Below are 17,165 nucleotides of genomic sequence, written 5' to 3' on the forward strand. Positions count from 1 at the left end.
TTATAGGGAGAGGTTATATGGGGTAATAGGAGGAGTTATAGGGAGCGGTTATATGGGGTAATTGGAGGAACTCTTTTTATTGAAAAAAATTTCCAACATTACATTTCACAAATCACTTTACAAACCAAAAACTGCACAATATGGACGGGACTTACATTATACAAATATTAACCCAGCATTTGTTCCAAACTTTCTTTTCTAAAAGCAATTTCTCATTTTCCTTAACTCTTCTTACGGCTTTTATAATGTCCTCAAAAACTTTATCCTCAGAAATGTACACATTTTTGATTGAAACCTGGCACCTAGCCATCCACAAATTATACTTAACAATTGCTATTATCAGGAAAATTGTACCTTCATTATACTTATGTTTATTCTTAAAAATTCCATAGATACATTCTGAATATGTAAGTTTCCCCAAAATTGGTGTCTTAAAAAAACAAGCCGTTCTTTCCCAAATCGCTTTGCTAAAGGGACACTGTAACACAAAATGATCCATTGATTCTACCTCATTATTGCATGAATTTCTAGGACACATTCTGTCTGATACATTCATATGTTTAATATTACTTCGTACATATAATTTGCCATGAAAGGCCAACCAGGTAATATCCTTATATTTTGGTGGAATTCTCATGCTATTCAAATTTTTTAATGCTTTACTCAAATCTTCCCCCGCACAATCTCTCAGGATTAATGGGGAAGAAAAGCATTTCTCAATAATATTCTCATAAATGTGTTTCCTAGAACACATTTCTATCTCCCTACTGCTTATTTTCCACCTTCTTAAAAGTCTGACACTTTGGGCCACATACTCCGGGGTATAGCCAGATTTCACTCTCATAGTTTTGACTTGTCCCCCACACTCCCACGCCAATACATAAGGACTAACCCATTTCCAAAAGCACATTGGCCAGACCAGGTCATTGTTCTGCATAATATGGGCAAAATTATATTTCAGAAAAATAACATTAAAAAACATCACAGGGTTTAACATTTTTAAACCCCCCTTTTTCTGATCTAAGTATGTTGTATTCCTTTTGATCAAATTTAGTCGATTTCCCCATAACATCTGGAAAAACAGACTAAAAATTCTAGTATTCAGATTTTCTGGTATTGGAAAAATATAACTGATATAAACAAAAATTGGTACTAAGAAAGTTTTAATTATTGCCAGTCTTTCCCCTAAAGACAGCTTCCAATTCTTCCATTTCTTAATTTTCTCCTCACCTATTTCTATCTTCTCTTTCCAATTTAGCATTTCTGACTGTTGCTTCCCAAACTTTACGCCCAGAATTTTTATTGGACCGTCACTTATTGGAATTGTTCCTGGAAGTGTAAAACCCGGCGCTACTCTTTTCTACGTTAACTTTAAAATTGGAAGCACTTGAAAAATCTCTAATATTTTTAAAAGTCTCTTCCGCTGCTTCTTTTCCCGACACGACAATGGAAATATCATCTGCATACGCAATACATTTCACGTTCCGATTTTTTGCTATTTCAACCCCATCAATAAGATTATTTGATTCCAATTTCCTTAAAAATGGATCTACTGCATAAACGTACAGAAGAGGACTCAAAGGACATCCTTGACGTACCCCTGACTTAACGCTAAATTCTTTCCCTATCCAGCCATTTATTTGTGGACATCCCACTGCATCTTTATATAACAAGGATATCCATCCTATGAAGGAATTGGGAATACCATACGCGGATAAGACTTCCCAGACAGAGATATACGTGGTTTACTCTGTCAAATGCCTTAGTTTGATCTAAGAACAAAACATATTTCTCTAATTTATGAGCTTTACAAACCTCAAAAATCTCTCTTACGTGTATGACTGCAATTGTGATATTACGTCCTTTAATGCCACAATACTGAGCCTTACAGATTAGTTTCCCAGATACCTCTCTCAATCTATTAAACAAAATTCTGGCTAAGATTTTCCTATCTGTGCTCAATAAAGAAATTGGTCTCCAGTTCTTTATATCTGCTGGATCATTCTTTTTATGTAACAGAATCAGAAGAGACTTGCACATGGACCCGGGTATCTTACCTTCCTGTAACATTGGGTAAAAAACTTTAGTCAAATCAGGAACTAACAAATCACTAAACAATTAAAAAAATTCTGCTGTTAAGCCGTCTGTCCCTGGGGTTTATTCTTCTGTAACCCATTTATTACATCCCTGACCTCACTATCTAGTACTTCCATTGTCAGGTTTGTTTCTTCTACCTTTGTTAATTTAGGAATAACCAATGTATTAATATAACTATCAAATTCCTTTTTCTCCCTATAGCTGTCCTTAAATAAATCTGCATAGAAATTACTAACTATATCCAAAATGTCCTTACTCTTGGTTCTATAATTACCACCAGAGTCATAAAGCCCATAGATTAGTTTCTTTCCCACCGCTCCTTTACAGCTGAGAAAGGGATCTGGTGAAATATAAGATTTCTGTGAGCCAAAATCTCGCTCCTTTATTAGTGATACATATCTATCATATTGAAGTTGTTTCATTTTATCTTTAACAACCTTTATGTCTCCCTGATCTATTAATTTACCCTCATTCAACTGCGAATAAAGCCGGCATAATTTACCTCTTAAGAGTTGATATTTTTTATAATTATTTTGACTTTTCCTGTTTGCTAGTTTCCTTACAAACGAGACTATATTCCGTTTTGTTCCCTCCCACCAATCTGCCAAATCTTCATAAAGTCCTTGTAATGACCTCTGGTCCTCATAAAACATTCTAAATAGGTCTTGTGTCTCACTATGTTCAAAAGTAGAGATGTTTAATTTCCAACTGCCCTTACCCATCCTCAAGGTATCATTGATATTCAGGGTGAATGATAACATTAAATGGTCTGAAAATTCAACAGGAATTAAATTAATTCCTGAAGATACCATATTTTTTTTAATATATACACGGTCAATTCTGCTCTTACTTTGGCCCTTATAGTAAGTAAACCCGGATGCTTCAGTATTATGTTTAATATGAATATCTTCTAAGTCCGCTTGCCTGCACAGGTTATTTAGGAAATTACTATCATAATTTAGACTATCATAGATTTTACCTCGATCTTTCAGTCTAGAGATATTATTAAAATCACCACAAAAAATGACCATTTTGGAAGTAAACAGAAATGGTCTTATCTTGCTAAATAATTCCTTACGGTCCTTCATTGTTTGTGGTCCATAGATGTTAATCAAACGGAAGTCTAATTTATTCACAGTAACATCTAGAAGTAAGCATCGCCCTTCCTGAATTTCTAACAGTTTATGGCATCTCATCTCAACCTCTTTAAATAAAATTGCTACACCTTCATAAGGTGTAACTCCCATGGACCAAAATGAGGGCCCTGCCTGCCAGTCTTGCTTGGCTTTGTAAATATCATTTTTTGTATTTAATCTTGTTTCCTGTAAGAAAATTATATTTGCATCACAATGTTTTAATACGTTGTAAGCTAAAGTTCGGGCTTTCCATGATTTTATACTTGCCACATTAACAGTTATTACCTTTAAGGGATCACTTATGGAAACAGATATTTTTTACCAAAAAAGGGTGCAACATTACATTTTTTTCTTTTTCCCCACATTATCCCCCATTGACCCAAACCTCTTAACGGTCACTGAAGGTGGGGTCATGCCCGAGTCTGTCTCTCTGGAAACGTCCATATTATGTTCCTCTTCTGATAAGGAAAGTTCCTCATAAACAGACAGACAAGTTCCTCCTTGAATGCACTCAGAAAGGTAAGTCAGAGCGATATGGTTGATAACATTAAAAACCTTTTAATCACCAAATAGTAAGAACATATTGTATAGAGGGAAATGGTAGAAGTAGTCCACGGCCAGTCCCTTAAAACAAACCAAGAAAAGATCTTCCTAAATAGGTGTATGGAAGATAGTGGGGACAATACACCACCTAGGTGTGGGCTACAGAAAACTGCAAAGTCTCGCCACAAAATAACTTCAGACTTGAGAACCTGTCCTGTTGGCAGGAATTCTATTATCAAAAACCAGCACACCTATAGAAAAAAGTATGCTGATACTAGATCTGAAGAAGGTGTGGGCTACAGAAAACTGCAAAGTCTCGCCACAAAGTAACTTCAGACTTGAAAACCTGTCCTGTTGGCAGGAATTCTATTATCAAAAAACCGGCACACCTATAGAAAAAAGTATGCTGATACTAGATCTGAAGAGGCGGTTCATATACAGTTCGTGAGTAATAAAGCCCTTACATCCGTATACATAGACCACAAGGAATGGGGGTGTATGTCAACTCCAGAACACAAATGAAGTCAACGAATGATGTGGAGAGTAATACATATAACATAAATTAAACCACATACATAGCTATTAACTACGTGGCTAGTGAGTAGTAACCTCTGCGTAGGGCAAGCACAAAGCGTGCTCTGCTAGTGCCCAGAGGCACGGTTCAGTGACCGTATCCAGTTATGGCCTCAGAATAATATAACACAGTTAATGCAGAGGTCACTGCCCAAACAGGTGTATGGACGATAGTGGGGACAATACACCACCTAGGTGTGGGCTACAGAAAACTGCAAAGTCTCGCCACAAAGTAACTTCAGACTTGAGAACCTGTCCTGTTGGCAGGAATTCTATTATCAAAAACCAGCACACCTATAGAAAAAAGTATGCTGATACTAGATCTGAAGAAGGTGTGGGCTACAGAAAACTGCAAAGTCTCGCCACAAAGTAACTTCAGACTTGAAAACCTGTCCTGTTGGCAGGAATTCTAATATCAAAAAACCGGCACGCCTATAGAAAAAAGTATGCTGATACTAGATCTGAAGAGGCGGTTCATATACAGTTCGTGAGTCATAAAGCCCTTACATCCGTATACATAGACCACAAAGAATGGGGGTGTATGTCAACTCCAAAACACAAATGAAGTCAACAGATGATGTGGAGAGTAATGCATATAACATAAATTAAACCACATACAAAGCTACTGTACGTAGCTAGTAAGTAGTAACCTCTGCGTGGGGCAAGCACAAAGCGTGCTCTGCTAGTGCCCAGAGGCACGGTTCAGTGACCGTATCCAGTTATGGCCTCAGAATAATATAGCACAGTTAATGCAGAGGTCACTGAATAGGGTCTCTGCTAGATGGAAATACAGAGGTTCACTGAGTGGGGTCTCCCAGATAGCAGGCAACAGAGGCACTGTACTTAATCAGAGTGCTCCTGGCAGTATAAATCAGTGCATAAGATGTTGTCCATAATGAGTGTTGCACAGAGTGATGTTGCCCTAAGTGTGTGTGGGTTACCCCTAATAATGCTAACAATATGGACCCCCCAGATAACACTCGGTTTAAGGAGAATGTCTGTCAGAGGAGCGGCTATAGTATATGCTGCTATCAGGTTACCTGAGGAACTTTACCAGTGGGACCTGGCGGACGTCGAAGAGTCCCTCCAAGTCTTTTTACCGTGCTCTTCTTCATTTTCTTTTTTCCATGTGCCCTCACTTGGGTTTCCATCATAGTAGATTCCCCTGATTCCCCAGATTGTTCCCCTGCTGGGTGTAAATTTGAGGAGGTTCCCTCTAAGGAGTCTTCTGGCATTCCCTGGGTCCTGTTTACACTCTCAATAATTATTTCTTCTGTAAGTGTATCTGGGCAAACTGCATCCACAGGCGGTCCAGGACAAGCTCTGTCCCCAGGAGGATCAAGGCAAGCGCCATCCCTAGGCCGAACCGGAACAACCCCGTCTGCAGGAGGATCCGAACACATTCTGTTTGCAACTTTCAAGGCACGGTCATAAAGTTCTTCAAGAGGGTCACGTGACGTCACATGACCCCGCAGCGTCAGTTGACGTGTGTTGTCATGGCGACATGCTCAGAAACCGACTGAATCCCGGTAAGTACAGGTTGTAGAGCCCTTGCGCGGCCCCCTGGCATTTAATTTAAATGCCTCTGGGAAGAGCGTGGGGCCTCTGCAACCGCCCACGCCCCCTCCCCCCCCCCAGAAAAAAACCCACGCCCCCCAGTTTGCGCACCGCTGCTTAAGTCATAAATCGCATACTGCACGGGGGGAGGGATAGGCTTCAGTCAGGGTGCACTGTTTTTTAAGTTAAACCCTTTCTTGCTTTATCCATTGTAACATCGCCGGAAGAAGAGATTAGTGCATCTCGGAAGCTCGCACAAATAAAAGCATTTCGTTAGCCCCAGAACGGTATCATCTATTTATTTTTGATCATTAAGCTCGGCTAACACGGTATATATATATATAACATACGATACCGTTCGCACGGGAATCAGCAGACAGCACTCAGGTTAAGATTTGTAGAATATATATTGTAGAAAAGACACAAATCACCAACGTTTCCGAAGCACCACCCTGAGGAAGGTCCCGTTTGTGGGTCCGAAACGTTGGTGATTTGTGTCTTTTCTACAATATATATTCTACAAATCTTACCCTGAGTGCTGATTCCCGTGCGAACGGTATCGTATGTTTATCTACTTATTATGGGACATGCACCTACCCTATTGTGCTTCATTGGAGTGCCTGCCGGCTGTTCATCTTTATATATCAACGTTTCACTTTACAACGAACGGCATATCCAGCGCGGTACAATGCAACCCTATGGGCCGTTTTTCGACGCCAGAATGCGTTATCCGACGCCTGAATGCGGTGTCCAACCCTCACCGCCGCTGATTAACACGGGACTCGCTTTACAACGGTGTCACTATCCCACGCTACTTCCAGGACGGGTTCCGGTGGGTAACCGGGGACCGCCTGTACCGTATGTATAGTTTCCGTGTCTGTGGGAGGGGACAGTGGGGCTTCGCCCCGTTTGCATTATAAATGGCCTGTGCATTAGGAGGTTACAGCAGCGCGCACGCTCAGCCAGTATTTGTTAGACACATAACAGACGCGCTGGGCTTTGTGTCCGTGCTCGGCGTCCCTGAGCTCTGTGCTAATTGCTGCTAAATTCCCTGTCTCCTCAGACAGCCTTGGGCCGCGCTTATAGTCCCGGCGACGGCGTGACGTCATCAGTCGCAAATCTGATTTCTGCATATAGTGTAGAAGACAAGCGACGGCGGCCGGGTGGCGGGGGCGTGGCTGTGAGCGGTTCGCCCTCATTGGCTGAACCGCTGACGTGCCGCTGATGTCACGTGGTGGTCGCCGGAAAAAATACATTTTTCATTGACTTCAGCGATTTTGGTCGCTGTGTCGCGGTCGTGCCACTATAGGCGCACGCGACGGATTATATCAACTTGTTTTGACGCGACACGCCGTAGCCGGGATTATAAGAGCGGCCTTAAGCTGCAAATCCAGGCGAGTAGCGAGCAAAGCGCAAATTCCTGCGTCTTATTCCTTATTACTGCAGCATCCTGACCTCGGTAGGGTCCGATCCCTCAACCCCATCCCAGAAAAAGCGGCTGTGTACTGTATCCGTTCCTGGGATACACTTTGCATTCCTCCATCTGTACCTCACGCAGAGCACTGCACATCTGTACCTCACGCAGAGCACTGCACATCTGTGTCTCACGCAGAGCACTGCACATCTGTGCCTCACGCAGATTACTGCACATCTGTGCCTCACGCAGATTACTGCACATCTGTACCTCACGCAGAGCACTGCACATCTTTGCCTCACGCAGAGCACTGCACATCTGTGCCTCACGCAGAGCACTGCACGTCGGTGCCTCACGCAGAGCACTGCACATCTGTACCTCACGCAGAGCACTGCACATCTGTGCCTCACGCAGATTACTGCACATCTGTGCCTCACGCAGATTACTGCACATCTGTGCCTCACGCAGAGCACTGCACATCTTTGCCTCACGCAGAGCACTGCACATCTGTGCCTCACGCAGAGCACTGCACGTCGGTGCCTCACGCAGAGCACTGCACATCTGTACCTCACGCAGAGCACTGCACATCTGTACCTCACGCAGAGCACTGCACATCTGTACCTCACACAGAGAACTGCCACAAACACCTGTACCTCACGCATAGCACTGCACATCTGTACCTCACGCACAGCACTGCACATCTGTACCTCACGCACAGCACTGCACATCTGTACCTCACGCACAGCACTGCACATCTGTACCTCACACAGAGCACTGCAAATCTCTACCTCACGCAGAGAACTGCCACAAACACCTGTACCTCACGGCTAGCACTGCACATCTGTACCTCACGGCTAGCACTGCACATCTGTACCTCACGCAGAGCACTGCACATCAGTACCTCACGCACAGCACTGCACATCTGTACCTCACGCACAGCACTGCACATCTGTACCTCACGCAGAGCACTGCACATCTGTACCTCACGCAGAGCACTGCACATCTGTACCTCACGCAGAGCACTGCACATCTGTATCTCACGCAGAGCACTGCACATCTGTACCTCACGCAGAGCACTGCACATCTGTACCTCACGCAGAGCACTGCACATCTGTGTCTCACGCAGAGCACTGCACATCTGTGTCTCACGCAGAGCACTGCACATCTGTGCCTCACGCAGAGCACTGCACGTCGGTGCCTCACACAGAGCACTGCACGTCTGTACCTCACGCAGAGCACTGCACATCTGAACCCACGCCGAGCACTGCACATCTGTACCTCACGCCGAGCACTGCACATCTGTACCTCACGCACAGCACTGCACATCTGTACCTCACACAGAGCACTGCAAATCTCTACCTCACGCAGAGAACTGCCACAAACACCTGTACCTCACGGCTAGCACTGCACATCTGTACCTCATGCAGAGCACTGCAAATCTGTACCTCACGCACAGCACTGCACATCTGTACCTCACGCACAGCACTGCACATCTGTACCTCACGCACAGCACTGCACATCTGTACCTCACGCACAGCACTGCACATCTGTACCTCACGCACAGCACTGCACATCTGAACCTCACGCAGAGCACTGCAAATCTGTACCTCACGCACAGCACTGCACATCTGTACCTCACGCAGAGCACTGCACATCTGTACCTCACGCAGAGCACTGCACATCTGTACCTCACGCATAGCACTGCACATCTGTACCTCACGCAGAGAACTGCACATCTGTACCTCACGCAGAGCACTGCACATCTGTACCTCACGCAGAGAACTGCACATCTGTACCTCACGCAGAGCACTGCACATCTGTACCTCACGCCGAGCACTACACATCTGTGCCTCACGCAGAGCACTGCACATCTGTGCCTCACGCAGAGCACTGCAAATCTGTGCCTCACGCAGAGCACTGCACATCTGTACCTCACGCCGAGCACTGCACATCTGTACCTCACACAGAGAACTGCCACAAACACCTGTACCTCACGCAGAGCACTGCACATCTGTACCTCACGCACAGCACTGCACATCTGTACCTCACGCATAGCACTGCACATCTGTACCTCACGCACAGCACTGCACATCTGTACCTCACGCATAGCACTGCAAATTTGTACCTCACGCATAGCACTGCACATCTGTGCCTCACGCAGAGCACTGCACATCTGTACCTCACGCAGGGCACTGCACATCATTTGTTCCTCACGCAGAGCACTGCAAATCTGTACCTCACGCAGAGCACTGCACATCTGTACCTCACGCCGAACACTGCACATCTGTACCTCACGCCGAGCACTGCACATCTGTACCTCACGCAGGGCACTGCACATCTGTACCTCACGCAGGGCACTGCACATCTGTACCTCACGCAGGGCACTGCACATCTGTACCTCACGCACAGCACTGCACATCTGTACCTCACGCACAGCACTGCACATCTGTACCTCACGCACAGCACTGCACATCTGTACCTCACGCACAGCACTGCACATCTGAACCTCACGCAGAGCACTGCAAATCTGTACCTCACGCACAGCACTGCACATCTGTACCTCACGCAGAGCACTGCACATCTGTACCTCACGCAGAGCACTGCACATCTGTACCTCACGCATAGCACTGCACATCTGTACCTCACGCAGAGAACTGCACATCTGTACCTCACGCAGAGCACTGCACATCTGTACCTCACGCAGAGAACTGCACATCTGTACCTCACGCAGAGCACTGCACATCTGTACCTCACGCCGAGCACTACACATCTCTGCCTCACGCAGAGCACTGCACATCTGTGCCTCACGCAGAGCACTGCAAATCTGTGCCTCACGCAGAGCACTGCACATCTGTACCTCACGCCGAGCACTGCACATCTGTACCTCACACAGAGAACTGCCACAAACACCTGTACCTCACGCAGAGCACTGCACATCTGTACCTCACGCACAGCACTGCACATCTGTACCTCACGCATAGCCCTGCACATCTGTACCTCACGCATAGCACTGCACATCTGTACCTCACGCACAGCACTGCACATCTGTACCTCACGCACAGCACTGCAAATTTGTACCTCACGCATAGCACTGCACATCTGTGCCTCACGCAGAGCACTGCACATCTGTACCTCACGCAGGGCACTGCACATCATTTGTTCCTCACGCAGAGCACTGCAAATCTGTACCTCACGCAGAGCACTGCACATCTGTACCTCACGCCGAACACTGCACATCTGTACCTCACGCAGAGCACTGCACATCTGTACCTCACGCAGGGCACTGCACATCTGTACCTCACGCAGGGCACTGCACATCTGTACCTCACGCAGGGCACTGCACATCTGTACCTCACGCTGGGCACTGCACATCTGTACCTCACGCAGGGCACTGCACATCTGTACCTCACGCAGAGCACTGCACATCTGTACCTCACGCAGAGCACTGCACATCTGTACCTCACGCAGGGCACTGCACATCTGTACCTCACGCAGGGCACTGCACATCTGTACCTCACGCAGAGCACTGCACATCTGTACCTCACGCAGAGCACTGCACATCTGTACCTCACGCAGAGCACTGCACATCTATACCTCACGCAGAGCACTGCACATCTGTACCTCACGCCGAACACTGCACATCTGTACCTCACGCAGAGCACTGCACATCTGTACCTCACGCAGGGCACTGCACACCTGTACCTCACGCAGGGCACTGCACATCTGTACCTCACGCAGGGCACTGCACATCTGTACCTCACGCAGAGCACTGCACATCTGTACCTCACGCAGAGCACTGCACATCTGTACCTCACGCAGGGCACTGCACATCTGTACCTCACGCAGGGCACTGCACATCTGTACCTCACGCAGAGCACTGCACATCTGTACCTCACGCAGAGCACTGCACATCTGTACCTCACGCATAGCACTGCACATCTGTGCCTCACGCAGAGCACTGCACATCTGTACCTCACGCACAGCACTGCACATCTGTACCTCACGCATAGCACTGCAAATTTGTACCTCACGCATAGCACTGCACATCTGTGCCTCACGCAGAGCACTGCACATCTGTACCTCACGCAGGGCACTGCACATCATTTGTTCCTCACGCAGAGCACTGCAAATCTGTACCTCACGCAGAGCACTGCACATCTGTACCTCACGCCGAACACTGCACATCTGTACCTCACGCAGAGCACTGCACATCTGTACCTCACGCAGGGCACTGCACATCTGTACCTCACGCAGGGCACTGCACATCTGTACCTCACGCAGGGCACTGCACATCTGTACCTCACGCTGGGCACTGCACATCTGTACCTCACGCAGGGCACTGCACATCTGTACCTCACGCAGAGCACTGCACATCTGTACCTCACGCAGAGCACTGCACATCTGTACCTCACGCAGGGCACTGCACATCTGTACCTCACGCAGGGCACTGCACATCTGTACCTCACGCAGAGCACTGCACATCTGTACCTCACGCAGAGCACTGCACATCTGTACCTCACGCAGAGCACTGCACATCTGTACCTCACACAGAGCACTGCACATCTGTACCTCACGCAGAGCACTGCACATCTGTACCTCACGCAGAGCACTGCACATCTGTACCTCACGCAGAGCACTGCACATCTGTGCCTCACGCAGAGCACTGCACATCTGTACCTCACGCAGAGCACTGCACATCTGTACCTCACGCCGAACACTGCACATCTGTACCTCACGCAGAGCACTGCACATCTGTACCTCACGCAGGGCACTGCACATCTGTACCTCACGCAGGGCACTGCACATCATTTGTTCCTCACGCAGAGCACTGCAAATCTGTACCTCACGCAGAGCACTGCACATCTGTACCTCACGCCGAACACTGCACATCTGTACCTCACGCAGAGCACTGCACATCTGTACCTCACGCAGGGCACTGCACACCTGTACCTCACGCAGGGCACTGCACATCTGTACCTCACGCAGGGCACTGCACATCTGTACCTCACGCAGGGCACTGCACATCTGTACCTCACGCAGAGCACTGCACATCTGTACCTCACGCAGAGCACTGCACATCTGTACCTCACGCAGGGCACTGCACATCTGTACCTCACGCAGGGCACTGCACATCTGTACCTCACGCAGAGCACTGCACATCTGTACCTCACGCAGAGCACTGCACATCTGTACCTCACGCAGAGCACTGCACATCTGTACCTCACGCAGAGCACTGCACACCTGTACCTCACGCAGGGCACTGCACACCTGTACCTCACGCAGGGCACTGCACATCTGTACCTCACGCAGAGCACTGCACATCTGTACCTCACGCATAGCACTGCACATCTGTGCCTCACGCAGAGCACTGCACATCTGTAACTCACGCAAGGCACAGCACATCTGTGCCTCACGCAGGGTACTGCACATCTGTACCTCACGCAGAGCACTGCACATCTGTACCTCACGCAGAGCACTGCACATCTGTACCTCACGCAGAGCACTGCACATCTGTACCTCACGCAGAGCACTGCACATCTGTACCTCACGCAGAGCACTGCACATCTGTACCTCACCTTATTGTATGATCGGTGTACGGTACATCGTGTTACACGCCTTATTGTATGTACGGTAGGTACATCATGCTTAGAGATCCACATTACAGGAAAATAAAAGCAGATGTACTTTTTACTTTCAGTCTGGAATAATATTTGAATGATTATATTCTCTCCTCGCTGCGATGGACGCCGTGCGCAGATTCTCCTCGCCGCGATGGGCGCCAGGCGCATATTCCCCTCGCTGCGATGGGCGCCGTGCGCAAATTCTCCTCGCAGCGATGGACGCCGTACGCAGATTCTCCTCGCTGCGATGGGCGCCGTGCGCAAATTCTCCTCGCAGCGATGGGCGCCGTGCGCAGATTCTCCTCGCTGCGATGGGCGCCGTGCACAGATTCTCCTCGCTGCGATGGGCGCCGTGCGCAGATTCTCCTCGCTGCGATGGCCGCTGTGCGCAGATTCTCCTCGCTGTGATGGGCGCCGTGCGCAGATTCTCCTCGCAGCGATGGGCGCCGTGCGCAGATTCTCCTCGCTGCGATGGGCGCCGTGCGCAGATTCCCCTCGCTGTGATGGGCGCCGTGCGCAGATTCTCCTCGCAGCGATGGGCGCCGTGCGCAGATTCTCCTCGCTGTGATGGGCGCCGTGCGCAGATTCTCCTCGCTGTGATGGGCGCCATGCGGAGATTCTCCTCGCTGCGATGGGCGCCGTGCGCATATTCCCCTCGCTGCGATGGGCGCCGTGCGCAGATTCTCCTCGCTGTGATGGGCGCCGTGCGCAGATTCTCCTCGCTGCGATGGGCGCCAGGCGCAGATTCTCCTCGCAGCGATGTTCGCTGTGCGCAGATTCCTCTCGCTGCGATTGACGCCGTGCACAGATTCTCCTCGCTGCGATGGGCGCCAGGCGCAGATTCTCCTCGCAGCGATGTTCGCTGTGCGCAGATTCCTCTCGCTGCGATGGACGCCGTGCACGGATTCTCCTCGCCGCGATGGGCGCCGTGCGCAGATTCTCCTCGCTGCGATTGACGCCGTGCACAGATTCTCCTCGCAGCGATGGGCGCTGTGCGCAGATTCTCCTCGCTGCGATGGGCGCCGTGCGGAGATTCTCCTTGTTGCGATGGGCGCTGTGCGCAGATTCTCCTCGCCGCGATGGCCGCTGTGCGCAGATTCTCCTCGCTGCGATGGGCGCTGTGCGCAGATTCTCCTCACTGCGATGGGCGCTGTGCGCGGATTCTCCTCGCCGCGATGGCCGCTGTGCGCAGATTCTCCTCACCGCGATGGGCGCTGTGCGCAGATTCTCCTCGCCGCGATGGGCGCTGTGCGCAGATTCTCCTCGCCGCGATGGGCGCTGTGCGCAGATTCTCCTCGCCGCGATGGGCGCTGTGCGCAGATTCTCCTCGCCGCGGTTTCGCCGTGCGCAGATTCTCCTCGCCGCGATGGGCGCTGTGCGCAGATTCTCCTCGCCGCGGTTTCGCCGTGCGCAGACATTCGTCTGATCCTTTCCTCGGCTTGTCTCTCGTGGATCTCCCCTCTACTAATATCATTCTTTATTTCGTCTTCAGAAGTGTCCCCGAGCTGCGTGTCTGATCCGTGTCAGCATGGCGGAACATGCCACGAGACACGCGATGGATATACCTGTGACTGCCACACGCAACCTCTGGCTTATAACGGACCTAACTGTGGAGACTTATATGACGCGTGTGCTGTGTACCCGTGTCCAAGCACCCACGTGTGCCGCAGCACCCCCGGCCTCCCAGAACACAAGTGCCTTTGCCAACCTGGCTTCAATTGCAGCAGCCACGCGTGTGACAGTGACCCCTGCGCCACGCCTAACTCGCAGTGCACAGACGTCAGTGACGGGTTCACATGCCAGTGCCATGCGGGATTCACCGGCCACGCCTGCCAAGGAAGGGCGTTGGCGTGCTCACCGGACCCCTGCCACAACAACGGCACCTGCACTGCACACGCGGGGAGCTACACGTGTGCGTGTGAGCCCGGGTACACGGGGCAGCACTGCGAGGTCAACATCGACGAGTGCGTGTCCAGCCCGTGCCAGAACGAGGCCATCTGCGTGGACAAGGGGAACAGATACCTCTGCTTCTGTGTGCCCGGCTTCCAGGGGTACCACTGCGAAATCGACATCAACGAGTGCGCGTCCAAACCCTGCCTCAACAACGGCACCTGCGTCAACAGGATGGACCACTACGCGTGTCACTGCGCCCTGGGGTACACAGGTGAGAGCACCGCTGCCATGTTGAATAGCCGCGGTTGTTGCGTCCCGCTATTTCTCTCCGAACGTACTCGCAGTGCCGACCGTGGCTGGTTTCAGCAATAGTTGCGTTCAGAGATACACGGAATTTCTATATCCCGCCGCCTGTTGCGCGTAGCAGCAGGTGGGTGAGAGAGAGGTCCGGGGCGGTTGCCAGGTGTCCAGTATTGGGATACTGTGTCCAGTGAAACATTAGAGCTAATACTGGACGTGTATGTGTATACCGGTATTACCTCTCTGGGCGTGTATGTGTATACCGGTATTACCTCTCTGGGCGTGTATGTGTATACCGTATTACCTCTCTGGGCGTGTATGTGTATACCGGTATTACCTCTCTGGGCGTGTATGTGTATACCGTATTACCTCTCTGGGCGTGTATGTGTATACCGGTATTATCTCTCTGGGCGTGTATGTGTATACCGGTATTACCTCTCTGGGTGTGTATGTGTATACCGGTATTACCTCTCTGGGTGTGTATGTGTATACCGGTATTACCTCCCTGGACCTGTATGTGTATACCGGTATTACCTCTCTGGGCATGTATGTGTATACCAGTATTACCTCTCTGGACGTGTATGTGTACACCGGTATTACCTCTCTGGACGTGTATGTGTATACCGGTATTACCTCTCTGGGGGACGGGGTGTATGTGTATACCGGTATTACCTCTCTGGGCGTGTATGTGTATACCGGTATTACCTCTCTGGGCGTGTATGTGTATACCGGAATTACCTCTCTGGGCGTGTATGTGTATACCGGTATTACCTCTCTGGGCGTGTATGTGTATACCGGTATTACCTCTCTGGGCGTTTATGTGTATCCCGGTATTACCTCTCTGGGCGTGTATGTGTATCCCGGTATTACCTCTCTGGGCGTGTATGTGTATACCGGAATTACCTCTCTGGGCGTGTATGTGTATACCGGTATTACCTCTCTGGGGGACGGGGTGTATGTGTATACCGGTATTACCTCTCTGGGCGTGTATGTGTATACCGGTATTACCTCTCTGGGCGTGTATGTGTATACCGGAATTACCTCTCTGGGCGTGTATGTGTATACCGGTATTACCTCTCTGGGCGTGTATGTGTATACCGGTATTACCTCTCTGGGCGTTTATGTGTATCCCGGTATTACCTCTCTGGGCGTGTATGTGTATCCCGGTATTACCTCTCTGGGCGTGTATGTGTATACCGGTATTACCTCTCTGGGCGTGTATGTGTATACCGGTATTACCTCTCTGGGTGTGTATGTGTATACCGGTATTACCTCTCTGGGCGTGTGTGTGTATACCGGTATTACCTCTCTGGGTGTGTATGTGTATACCGGTATTACCTCTCTGTGCGTGTATGTGTATAGCGGTATTACCTCTCTGTGCGTGTATGTGTATAGCGGTATTACCTCTCTGTGCGTGTATGTGTATAGCGGTATTACCTCTCTGTGCGTGTATGTGTATAGCGGTATTACCTCTCTGGGCGTGTATGTGTATACCGGTATTACCTCTCTGGGTGTGTATGTGTATACCGGTATTACCTGTGTACGTGTATGTATATACCGGTATTACCTCTCTGGGCGTGTATGTGTATACCGGTATTACCTCTCTGGGTGTGTATGTGTATACCGGAATTACCTCTCTGGGCGTGTATGTGTATACCGGTATTACCTCTCTGGGTGTGTATGTGTATACCGGTATTACCTCTCTGGGCGTGTATGTGTATACCGGTATTACCTCTCTGGGCGTGTATGTGTATACCGGTATTACCTCTCTGGGCGTGTATGTGTATACCGGTATTACCTCTCTGGGTGTGTATGTGTATACCGGAATTACCTCTCTGGGGGTGTATGTGTATACCGGTATTACCTCTCTGGGCGTGTATGTGTATACCGGTATCACCTCTCTGGGCGTGTATGTGTATACCGGTATTACCTCTCTAGACATAGTGACCTGCCGCAGGATTTCCCTAAGGGGAAATCTAGGGGGCTGGGCAGCTTCCTCCATTCTGATTTGTTGCTGCTGGATAATGCAGC

General features: G+C 49.4%; 1 protein-coding gene across 4 annotated transcripts in view; it reads left to right on the plus strand.

Moving 5' to 3' along the window:
* CRB2 (crumbs cell polarity complex component 2) overlaps nt 1–17,165 on the plus strand; it is a 165,182-nt gene that overhangs the window by 31,657 nt on the left and 116,360 nt on the right. For all 4 annotated transcript variants that reach the window (XM_075579365.1, XM_075579363.1, XM_075579362.1 and 1 more), the window contains exon 2: nt 14,434–15,105. In XM_075579365.1, the coding sequence (XP_075435480.1) occupies nt 14,434–15,105 (672 nt within the window). The remainder of the gene's footprint in view (nt 1–14,433; nt 15,106–17,165) is intronic.

Source organism: Ascaphus truei, chromosome 21 (genome assembly GCF_040206685.1).
Source record: "Ascaphus truei isolate aAscTru1 chromosome 21, aAscTru1.hap1, whole genome shotgun sequence".
Lineage (NCBI taxonomy): Eukaryota > Metazoa > Chordata > Amphibia > Anura > Ascaphidae > Ascaphus > Ascaphus truei.